Source organism: Rhinatrema bivittatum, chromosome 1, assembly GCF_901001135.1.
Source record: "Rhinatrema bivittatum chromosome 1, aRhiBiv1.1, whole genome shotgun sequence".
Taxonomy (NCBI): Eukaryota; Metazoa; Chordata; class Amphibia; order Gymnophiona; family Rhinatrematidae; genus Rhinatrema; species Rhinatrema bivittatum.
Window position 1 is genome coordinate 20730973 of NC_042615.1, and position 12418 is coordinate 20743390.

General features: G+C 47.8%; 1 protein-coding gene across 5 annotated transcripts in view; it reads left to right on the top strand.

Annotated features, from left to right (window-relative positions):
• Positions 1-12418, top strand: part of JADE1 (jade family PHD finger 1) — a 545699-nt gene that overhangs the window by 288529 nt on the left and 244752 nt on the right. For all 5 annotated transcript variants that reach the window (XR_003854973.1, XM_029592138.1, XM_029592223.1 and 2 more), the window contains one exon: positions 181-348. Coding sequence is in view for 4 of the 5 variants with exons in the window: in XM_029592138.1 (XP_029447998.1) it covers positions 181-348 (168 nt within the window). In the remaining variant the exon portion in view is untranslated. The remainder of the gene's footprint in view (positions 1-180; positions 349-12418) is intronic.

Here is a 12418-nt window from a genome sequence, read left to right on the forward strand (position 1 = left end):
ATTAATGTTAGCAAATGAACAAATAAAGCACTGAACAAATGAACAAATAAAGCACTGCATATAGGAAAATGTGTCTGGGAGTGCAAACAGTGATTCTTGCTATGGGTGACTTGAGGAGGCAAGTGTAAGTATGGATGCTTGAAAAAGGGACTGACATATCTTCTCTGCCTTTGACCCTAGGCCTGTTATGGGATCCTGAAAGTGCCTGAGGGAAGCTGGCTGTGCCGCACTTGTGCCCTTGGCGTGCAGCCCAAGTGCTTGTTGTGTCCAAAGAAAGGTGGAGCCATGAAGCCAACACGCAGTGGCACAAAGTGGGTCCATGTCAGCTGTGCTTTGTGGATTCCTGAAGTAAGTATAATCTCAAACCAGTTACACAGCAGTGCTAATAGTGGAAAACACCAGTTTTCCTAGCATGTAGCCAGATGGACTCAGGACCAGTGGGTTATGTGCTCCCTGCTAGCAGATGGAGACAGGGTCACGTTTCAAAGCTGACTTCACCCTAGATCTACCCCTGCAGTGACCTCAGCTGTTCAAATTTTATCTGTAAAGTGGGAGAAAGATCGAGCCCCGCTCTCCTGCGGTGATACCTAAGGGTCCCTCCCTCAGTTGAGAATTCCTGAGGTGATTTCTGAGATCTCTCAGAGGTGTGCCTTGGTCCGGTAGCCGGTTCCTGGCATGGACTTTGCTGCTGAAGCAACTGAAAGGCAGCGGGTGCAGGAAACAGAGTGGGGCAATGACAGCCTAAGCCCACTCCCCCACAGCCAGAGACAGTCTCTGTACTCGGCTGGTAAGCGCTGAGCCCAGGTAAATAGAGAAGAACTCCTCCTCCTATTCAGAGACGTGGAAGGGCTTTGGTAAGCCTTTCCTCTGGTCTCCTTGCTCGGTACCGATATCATTCCTGATCCCATTAGGGCAAGGGAAGGGGGTTTCCAAGTGGGTGGGGTGGCCCCCCCAATGGGCAAGGCCTCACTTCAGGCTCGGTGGGCACTCTATGTGCGGGCCACAGTGGCTCCATCTTGTGCACGGTTTGCTGCGGCGCCATTTTCCCCCATTGTCTGTTGGTACACCCGGTGCGGGCCGGCCCTTTGTGCACTTAATGCACACATAAGTGCGCACACACCTGTACGCATAACCACATGCTTGACTACACACAACCGCGCGCATAAGCAAACGCATACATTAGCACACAACCGGCCGCTTAGACTTACGCACATCAAGGCGGGTTTGTGCACGCTCAAGAGGCGCTAACCGGCTGAACGCACAAGCTACAGAGTACTATGGCCTCGGCAGCAAAGAAGCACAAATGACACTCCCTTTGTGCTGACTGCCATATTAGGGCTGCACAGTCTGACCTGGAATCCTTCCTGTGTCAGCACTGTGAGGAAACCCAGGAAGGGCTGGACTCTCTGAACCTTTCCAAGTCCGGCCCCTCCCAGTCGGAGGACAGGTCAGCCACAACTTTATCTGGTAGCACCCTGGACCTGAGCAGTTCCGGGGCTGCATCCTCCCTGGGAGGAGGGGGAGGTTCAGCGTCCCCTACCCCAGATCCTCCTGTGCTATATATGGATCCGGCGGCCTTTTCTTGGTTGGAATTTCTTTCAGGGCCTACAAGCCTTTGTTCAGGAGCAGTCAGCTACTGCCCCTGCCTGGTCTGAGCCCCAGCTGGGAAGGCCTTGCCCTCCCAGCTCTATCAGCATGCCTCGGGAGATGCCTCACCTCACCATGGGTATCTCTGGCAGGGACCCAGACACCATGGATGATGAAGGGGATGCAGATTCATTAGAGGATGGGGAAATCCTCCAGGCCTCTAGCCATACCAGATTATGCTTCAATTTTTCCACAGAGATGAATTACTAGCCCTGGTCTCCCAGACCCTGAAGATTCTGGGAGTTCCTGGCACAGACCCTATGTCAGAACCAAAGAAGAATCCCATCCTGTGTCTCTATGGAAAGCCTTTTTCTGTTTCCTGATGCTGGAAGCCATCCAGGAGTTGATTGACCTGGAATGGGATGCCCCCGGAAGCCAGTTTTAAAGGTTGGGGCCATGGAGGCTTATACCATCTGGACCCAGCAGCCAAAGAGAATACCTGCGTTTTCCCGAAAGTGGACACCCTGGTCTGTGCTGGCCTCGAAGCGAACAACTATCCCAGTAGAGGGAAGACCGGCCTTGAAGGATGTTCACAATAGGTGGTTGGAATCCATCCTTAAGCAAGCCTTTGACGCGACAGCAATGACACTGCAGATTGCTTCCTGTTGTGCCCTGGTGGCTTCATTCTTGTCTGCTTCTCTTGAGAGAGGCAGATAGCTCAGGGCACATACCAGAGAGGCGATCGAGCCCGCTGTGGCCCTTCTTAGCGGATGCAAGCTTGGACCTAGTGCGTACCTCAGCTAGAGGAGTAGCCTCGGTGTGGCGGCCAGAAGACAGCTATGGGTGTGAATTGGTCAGCAGACGCGACCTCTAAGGCAAACCTCACAAAGATACCCTTTAAGGGATCCCTCCTATTCGGAAGCGGATTGGAAAAAGCTAGCTAGTAAGTGGGGTGAATCTCCAGTGCTTTGGCTACCGGAAGATAAGAAAAAGAGGTTGCAGTGCCCCTCGCCCAATGAGGGGTCAGGCCAGGGGTTCCCACCGCTTCCGCCCCTCTACAGAAACTAGTTCATTTCAGACATCTCTGCCCTCGGAAGGTCTCAGTTCTTTTGAGCTGACAACCAAAAAGAGGAACGGGTTCGGGCTCAGAATTGACCCAACTTCCCAAATCCTATCCACGGGATGAGGAGATAGGAGACAGACTATCCCTCTTCTATCAGCGTGGGTCGAGATCATGTCTGACTATGCTCTGGAAATTTGTAGCATCCCTCGGGACATGTTCATGATGTCACCTGTCACTCCCAGCACAAAAAAATGGCAGTAGAATCCATGTTAATAAGGCTGTTCAGTCTAAGGGACTATAACCCCGGTACCTACAACCCAAGTAAAATACGGGGCGTTAGTCCATCCATTTCATCATACCCAAGAAGGAGGGTTCATTCCGTCCCATCCTGGATCTCAAGAGCGTCGATCGTCATCTGCGGATAATTCACTTCTGCATGGAATCTCTTCTCTACAATCATAATGGCAATACAACCAGGAGAGTTCTTGGCCTACTGTCATATTACAATCTGTCAGACCACCAGTGTTTCCTACACTTGTGGTACTGGGCACCATTATCAGTTCCGGGCATTGCCTTCGACTGGCAACTGCCCCCAGAACATTCTCCGAAATTATGGTGGTTGTGGCAGCGGCACTGAGAAAAGAAGGGATCCTGGATGCACCCTTACGACTGGTTGATCCAGGCAAAGTCATTGGAAGAGAGCCTCCAGGTGACCAGCAAGGTCAGGTACCTCCTACAGGAACTCAGTTGTTCGTGAACTTGGACAAGAGCAGCCTCAAGCCCTCCTAGTCCTTAGAGTACCTGGGAGTCCGATTCGACACCAAACAGGACAAGGTATTCCTCCCTCCCTCAAGGGGATAAGGAAACTGATGTATCAAGTGGTGTCAAGCTGACGAACACAATGCGCCCCTGGGTGTGGAGCTATCCTCCAAGTCCTTGGCCTGTTGGCGTCAACCCTGGAATTTAGTATTGTGGGCGAGAGCACACATGCAGTCACTCCATTGCTCCTGCTGTTATGTGGAACTCACTGTCTCAAGACTACTCGATTCGCCTCCTCCTACCGATGGAAGCATGTTTTCGGCTCCAGTGGTGGCTACAGGAAGTTCTCCTAAGCAAGGGGTGTAAGCCTGTCCCCACCGAACTGGATCATCCTGACAACAGATGTGAGTCTCCGAGGGTGTCAGGAATTGACAACCCAGGGGTGATGGACCGAGAAGAGGCGCGCTGGAACATAAAATGCCTGGAAGCTCGAGCGGCCCAATTAGCATGTCTGCAGTTCAGCCACAGGCCTCCAAGGACAGGCAGTCCACGTGATCGGACAGCACAACAACGGTAACCTACATCAACCACCAGGGAGAACAAAAAGCCACCAAGTGTCTCTGGAGATAGCCCCTTATGGAATGGGCGGAGTTAAATCTACAAGGAAGGGAATGGTTAATAGAACGGAAAATGTCATAATGCCTCTCTATCGCTCCATGGTGAGACCACACCTTGAATACTGTGTACAATTCTGGTCGCCGCATCTCAAAAAAGATATAGTTGAGATGGAGAAGGTACAGAGAAGGGCAACCAAAATGATAAAGGGGATGGAACAGCTTCCCTATGAGGATAGGCTGAAGAGATTAGGGTTGTTCAGCTTGGAGAAGAGACGGCTGAGGGGGGATATGATGGAGGTCTTTAAGATCATGAGAGGTCTTGAACGAGTAGATGTGACTCGGTTATTTTCACTTTCGAATAATAGAAGGACTAGGGGGCATGCCATGAAGTTAGCAAGTAGCACATTTAAGACTAATCAGAGAAAATTCTTTTTCACTCAACGCCAATAAAGCTCTGAATTGTTGCCAGAGGAGTTGGTTAGTGCAGTTAGTGTAGCTGGGTTCAGAAAGGTTTGGATAAGTTCTTGGAGGAGAAGCCATTAATGGCTATTAATCAATTTTAACTTAGGGAATAGCCACTGCTATTAATTGCAATCAGTAGCATGGGATCTTCTTAGTGTTTGGGTAATTTATTTATTTATTTATTTATTTATTTAACAGTTTTATATACCGCAGTTCAGGTAACAATGTTACTAATCACTTCGGTTTACATTTCAACAATTACAATGACAATATAACGCATAGCTTATAATGTCTTACATAGAACAGGGGGATGAAATTGGAGAAAGTTAACAAAGAACTGGGAGATTACAACTTATATACAAATAGTTTAGAAGACCCGAATGTGAAGTCAATAGAGCTGTCATTGGTAAGAACTAGAGTCACTGTTTTGACAATCATTTGGAGAAGCAGGTGTGTATAGGATAGTATTTTTTTGAAGGAAGTAGCGAGGGTGTAGAAGGAGGAAGGGGGCGGAATAGTTAAACCATGGTGATCTTACGAGGATAGAGGTTAAGAAAATGCTTGATTGAACAGCCAGGTCTTAAGTCTTTTTTTGAAGGTGGGTGTCGATTGTTCGAGCCTGAGGTCCGGAGGGAGAGAATTCCAGTGTAAAGGTCCTGCAGTGGAAAGGGCTCTTCTACTTAGTGTTGATTTTATAGGGTGTGCCTGAAGAGTGCCTTTCTGGCCTTGTCTCATTGGTCGAGCGGTAGTGTGAGGCTGTAATGGGATCGTGAGCTCAATTGGTGTGGAATTGTGGATGACTTTGTGAATGATTGAAAGGGTCTTGTAAAGGATTCTATATTTGATTGGGAGCCAGTGAAGGTTCTTTAAGATGGGCGTTATGTGGTCCCTTTTGTTGGATTTTGTTATAATCCTTGCTGTGGCATTCTGTAGCATTTGTAATGGTTTTAGTGTGTTGGCCGGAAGCCCAAGCAGCAAAGAATTACAGTAATCTATTTTCGAGAAAATGATTACTTGTAACACAGATCTGAAATCCTGAAAGTGGAGTAGGGGTCTTAGCCTTTTAAGGACTTGAAGTTTAAAAAGCATTCTTTAACTGTGTTATTGATGAAGCTTCTGTAGTTGAAATGATTGTCGATGATGACCCCAGATTTCTGACCTGTGGGGATAGGATAGGAAGGGATACGGTGTTTGCGTTAGATAATGAGAGATTGCCTTCTGGGGTGATGAGAAGGAACTCGGTCTTGTTGGGAGTTGAGTATCAAGTTGAGTTTGGTTAGAGTTGTTGATTGATAGAAGGACAGGAGTTCCAATAAAGCATAGTGTTTGTGCAGTGAATCTTTGATGCGGTATGAAGGATTTGTACGTCGTCAGCGTATATGTAGTGTGTTAGATTTAGTTTGGAGAGTAGCTGACATAGAGGGAGCAGATAGATGTTAAATAATGTAGGCGATAGGGGGGATCCTTGCGGGACACCAAGTGTGGATCTGAAAGGCGGCGATTCTTTGTTGTTCACCTTAACTTTGTAGAATCTGTTCTGAAGGAAGGATGAAAACCAGCCAGGTTCTTGTGGCCTGGTTTTGGCCTCTGTTGGAAACAGGATGCTGGGCTTGATGGACCCTTGGTCTGACCCAGCATGGCAATTTCTTATGTTCTTATGGGATCTCTGCCTCCCACATCGTGGGAAAAGACAACGTCAGAGCAGACTTTCTCAGCAGGGAGAGTCTGGATCCAGGGGAATGGGTGTTGTCGACCAGAGCCTTCCAGCTCCTAGTAGATCGCTGGGACCTCCTATCCATACACCTACTGGCTACATCTCAGAATGCGAAGGTCCCCCGATTCTTCAGTTGCAGATGAGATCATTGCTCCCAAGGGATTGACACCCTTGTCCAGACCTGGCCAGAGGAGGACTTACTGTATGCTTTCCCTCCATGCTGTCTGCTGGGCACGATCATCCGCAAGAACAAACACCACAGAGGATTAGTCTTTCCGGTGACCCCGGATTAGCCCAGACACCCTTGTTATGCAGACATGCGAAGGCTTCTCGTGGAGAGTTCCCTTTGCCTCCCCCCACACAGGGACCTTCTCCAACAAGGTCCGATCCTTCATGAGGACCCAACTCGATTCTGTCTTACGGTCTGGTCCTTGAGAAGGCTTGCCTGACGAAGCGTGGATATTCGGAAGCTGTGATCGCCCCCTTGCTCTGTACGCAGAAGTTCTCAATGTCCTTGGCGTACATATGGATCTGGAGAATATTTGAGGCTTGGTGCAAAGAACGACCATGATCCCCATGATTCTGGAATTTTTACAGGAAGGCCTGAAGAAAGGATTGTCCCTCAACTCCTTGAAGGTCCACGTGGCGGTGCTCTCCTGCTTTCAGGGACGAGGTGAACGGAACCCGCCTGTTGACGCATCCGGACTTGGCCCGTTTCCTAAAAGGGGTAAAACACCTCAGACCACCCTTAAAGTGGCCGGTCTCCCTATGGAACCTCAATCTAGTATTGGACTTTTTAGCAGAGCCTTCCTTTCAGCCACTGCGCAGTCTATCTCTATGCCTGATAACACTGAAGACTGTATTCTTGGTGACGATATGCTTGGCTCGTCGCATTTCTGAACTACAGGCACTGTCATGTCGGGAGCTGTTCCTTTGGTTTACTCCAGGAACAGTACAACTTCGCACCATCCCTTCCTTACCAAAGGTAGTCTCGGAATTTCACCTGAACCAGTCCATTTCCTTACCGTCCCCGGATAGACGCAAGGACACTGAAGATTACTGCCTACTATGCCACTTAAACGTCAGTAGGCTTTTAGTATTTATTTATTTTATTTATTTAAGGTTTTTTTATACCGGCATTCATGAACTTGTTCACATCATGTCGGTTTACAGAAAACAGGGGTGCGAATAATACAACCAAAAACAAAATAACGTGATGAAGAGAGGCAGTTACAATTAACAAGGGCTAATGAACTGGGATTGTAAGAAATAGAGAGAGATAGAGAAGGTTAATTATATACAGGTGTACATATAAATATGGTGTCTCAAATATACAGCATCTTAGCAGAGAATTTATTAATGGTGCATGTTAGGTGGAGTTCGGGAAGGCTTGTCTGAAAAGCCATGTCTTGAGTCTTTTCCTAAAGGTTAGGAGGCATGGTTCGTTTCTGAGATCTGGAGGGATGGAGTTCCATAACGGTGGGCCTGCTGTGGAAAGGGCTCGGTCTCTTAAGATACAGTGATTGGTGGTTTTCGTGGGTGGAACAACGAGGCATCCTCTGTAGGCTTCCCTGGTCGGTCTTGTGGATTTGTGTAAACGGGGAGGAATTTGTAGGTCGATTATGGTATGTAGGTGAATGATTTTGTATATCAAGGTGATGGATTTATAAATGACTCTGAAATGAATTGGTAACCAGTGGAGGTCTTGTAGCACTGGGGAGATATGGTCTCTTTTCCTAGTGTTTGTCAGTAGACGGGCTGCTGCGTTTTGGACCATTTGGAGCGGTTTTGTGTATGAGGAGGGGAGGCCAAGTAAAGTGGAGCTGCAGTAGTCCAGTTTGGAGAAAATGAGGGCTTGGAGGATGGTTCTGAAGTCTTTGGCATGGAATAGTGGTCTTATCCTTTTAACACTTGCAGTTTATAGAAGCAGTCTTTGGTGGTTTTATTGATGTGGGCTTTGAAGTTCAGTTTATTGTCGATTAGCACACCAAGATCTCTCACATGAGTGGTTTGTAGGTTGGTTGGCAGAGAGGCTGTGAGATTGTTATCCGGAGTTATGAGTAATACTTCAGTTTTGGCGGAGTTTAGTATCAGATTTAGGCTGTTGAGAAGGCTTTGATTTCTTGGTGACAGGATTCCCAGTAATCAAGGGTTTTTGAGTATGATTCTTTGATGGGGATCAGGATCTGGATGTCGTCTGCATAGAGAAAGTGTATTAAATTGAGGTTGTTAAGGAGTCGGCAGAGTGGTAGGAGGTAAATATTAAAGAGTGTAGGGGATAAAGAGGAACCTTGTGGGACTCCCATGGTTGAGTCGTGGCGTGATGATTCTTTATTTTGGATTTTTACCTTGTAGCCTCTGTTAGTTAGAAACGATTTGAACCAGGAGAGCGCTAAACCAGAGATTCCTATCGCAGCTAGCTGGTTGATGAGGATGGCGTGATTTACGGTATCGAAAGCTGCTGAAAGGTCCAGAAGGATCAATAGAAAGGATTGACCTTTGTCTGTGCCTAAAATGAGGAGGTCTGTTAGGGAAGTAAGTAAGGATTCTGTGCCCCGTTTTTTGCGGAATCCATGTTGGGAGGCGGATAGAATATTGTTGTCTTCGATGAAGTCCGATAGTTGGGAGTTCACAAGCCTTTCCATAATCTTAGCTATGATAGGAAGATTAGCTATTGGACGGTAGTTGTTGGGGTCTTTTAGGTCCAGGTTGGGTTTTTTTAAAAGTGGTTTGAGTGAGGCTTGTTTGAGGTCTTCTGGGAAGGAACCTTGGGAAAGCGAGCAGTTGATGATGTCCGCTAATGTTTTGGAGATGGTGTCTGGTATTGAGAGGAGAAGTTTTGAGGGATATGGTCCGCTGGGTGCGAAGATGGTTTCATTCTTCTAAGGATGGTTTGGATTTCGGATGAGGAAGTAGGATCAAACATTTCTAGATGAATGTTTTTAATGTGAGGCATTAGAGCTGGAGTTAGGGGGTGATATTGGAGGGAAGTTGAGTAAGAGATTTGTGATTTTGTTTTTAAAGAAGATAGCGAGTTCATCTGCTTAGCTTGAGCTTGATTACTAGGGCATTCTGGTGAGGGTACTTGGGTGAGGGAGGAAACAGGAGAATAGAGCTTTCGCGTCAAAGACTAAGTTGTGGATTTGGAGGCAAAAAAGTCTCTTTTTGATTTGGAGGTGCAGGCCTTGTATGTGTTGTAGCGTGAGTTTGTATGCTGAGAGAGTGCTAGCAGTAGGAGTTTTCCGCAATTAGATTCCTTTTGTCTTAAATTGTGTTTTAACCTTCTAAGGTCGTCGGTGAACCATGGCTGTTTTTTTGGAGGCGTCTGGGTGGGATTTTTTGTTGTAGCGGGCAGAGCTTGTTGGCTATAGCTTCTGTGATGGTATTCCAGGATCATAAGGCAGTATTGGGATCGGTGAGAACTATAGCGGGAAGGTGTTTGTTCATTTGATTGGTGAGGTCGTCAGGGTGGCAAGATTTCCTGTAATTAAAGGAGGGCGTAGGTGAATGAGGGGCAATAGATTTTCCATTGCGAATGAGGTAGAAATCAGGAAGTGATCTGACCAGGGTACCTTCATATTTTTTGGTGTGGAAGACTTTTATGCCTTTGGTTGATAAAGATCAGGTCCAACGTATGTCCTGCTTTGAGTCGGGTTTTTGACTATTTGGGGTAAAGCCCATCGCTGAGAATGCTAGTAGGAGAGTTTGGCAGCTAGTTGAGAGAGCTGGGTTATCCATGTGTTGATTGAAATCTCCTAGTATTATTGCTGGGGCGTCCAGGTTTAGGAAGGTTGTGGTTATTTCAATGATGGGTAGAGACGTCAGCTTCTAAGAGTCCTGGGGGGGCATAGATGAGAAGGATTTGAAGTTGGTGTGATGTGAAGAATCCAATTTCAAGTTTAGTATCGGAGTGGATCGGATGTTGTGAGAATTTGAGGTCTTTTTTAGTTGCAAGTAGGATTCCTCCTCCCCATCTTTTCAGTCTAGGCAGGGAGAAGATGTCGTAGGTTAGGCGTTGGTAGTTGGTTTAATATTGCAGTATCTGAGGGTTTCAGCATGTTTCAGTTATTGCGCAAATATCTGGTTTATCGTCAGTGAGGTAGTCGTTGAGGATTGGTGATTTTTTGGTTATAGATTGCGCATTGAATAGCGATAGGGTGAATAGGGAGAGGCCTAGTAGTTGGGTTATCGGAGCTATTAGGAATTGGTGTGAGTGTTTTAAGGTTGCGAAGGTTTGCTTGTCTGGATGGATTTCTTTTCTGTGAGAAATAGTGAGGTATGATTGGGATTGCAAATGTTGGATGCATTTTAGAGGCTAGGTCCATTTAATTGTGGGTGTTGTTATAGAGGATGCTGTGTTTGTTAGAGTGGAGTTGTTGGGTGGATGCTGGAGTCCTGGGGGTTGTTGGAGTGTGTAGTCGTTTGTGAGGTTGATTGTTTTGTCTAGCGTTGTTGAGAGGCTGCTGGGGTCCTGCAGAGTTGTCAGTGTGTTTCACAGGTACAGCTGTTTGCCTCTGTATATGTCGTCCTGAATTGTTGTTTGAGAGGGAGAGCGAGAGCGCGTTTGAGCGTTAGATGGCTGACCTTGAATGTGTAGACGGACCTGGTTCTGGTACGCTTGGAAGTCTTGGTGGATTTTAGCAGGAGTTTAGCCGGCTTCCAATTAGTGGTCAAGGGTTCCGTGGCTCTCAGGGGCTGCACGAAGGGGCGCACAAAGGGGCGGGCCCCTTTGTCGCGCTCCTTCGGCGCGCGACGCGCGGCGCGCGGCGCCTCGGATGTCCGGGATTAAAATCTCGTGTCCTTCTCCGGGATTGGTTGAGGAAGATCCGCTGCAAAGAGGGCGGGAGAAGTCGAGCCAGCTCTTTAAATTTGGCACGGTCGCGTGGTGCTGAGGTCACCAGCGCGACTAGGGCGGCGTCGGTCCGTCTTTCGTGCGGGAGGGCCCTTCTTGTGGCTTCCTGCGGCGGTGGGCGGAGAGCGGCGAAGCAGCCGGATCGCTGCGATATTAAAGAAGAATCCGAAGGAGGAGGTAGGTGATACGCTTCCCCGTGGCCGGAGCAGGGGCCCACGGAGGTAGGGCGAGATTTAAAGGCCTTACCCCGATGGGCTCAAGCGCCGGCTGCGCGGGCCTCTCTCCCAGCGCCTATCTGCTCCGGGGACCTGCGATCGGTGTTGCAGTGCGCTGCAAAGATGTATGGTATCTGGAATGTTCAGAATCGGTGCGCAAGACAGACCGTTTGTTTGTCCTTCACGGGGGAAGAAAACAAGGCGAAGCAGCTTCGCGAACTACCTTAACTCGCTGGATCAAGGAAGTGATCACGGGAACTTATGTAGAGGCAGAGAAGCCTTTACCCCTTCATGTTAAAGCTCATTCCACTAGGGCCCAGACAGTATCCTAGGCGGAAGCTAAGCTACTGTCTCCCATCAACATCTGTCGAGCAGTGTCATGGTCGTCCTTACACACCTTCTCCAGGTTCTAACCCCAAGACGCCCAGGCCCAAGAGGACATAGCCTTTGCAAGGGCGGTGCTAACTGGACCATGGGCAGCCTCCCACTCTGTTCGGGAGTAGCTTTTGTACATCCCATTGGTCCTGAGTTCATCTGGCTACACACTAGGAAATAGGGAAATTACTTACCTGATAATTTTGTTTTTCTTGGTGTAGACAGATGGACTCACCATCCTGCCCTCAGCTGCCCATGAATGGTATGAAGGAATTGCCCATGATTTGGATCTCGATTCCATGAGATTACTGGTAAGCTGTCACCCTATCCCCTAGTTCAGGGCATCTATAGTATTGCTGGGATTCAGCGTTTGGTTGAGTACAGTTGCGGTCTCCAGTTTTCAATTAAGTTTCCAAATTCTAATCAAGTTTTTCAATAGTATGTCCACAATGGCTTTTGAAGAGAATACTGAATGGCTGAGGTCACTGCAGGGGCATATCTAGGTGACGTCAGCTTTGAAACCTGGCGCCGTCTCCATCTACTAACAGGGGAGCACATAACCCATTGGTCCTGAGTCCATCTATCTACACTAAGGAAAATAAAGTTCAGGTAAGTAATTTCTCCAATTAATTAGGTCACTCAAATTAACACGCCTGTTTCTTGCCTTTAATACTTTTGCTTTGGGTTTTACTCCCAGGTTATCTTTTGCCTCAGAATACACTGGTTCTCGTCTCGCTGAGAAGAGTCTGGTCCCGCATCAACGCTAATTTAAAC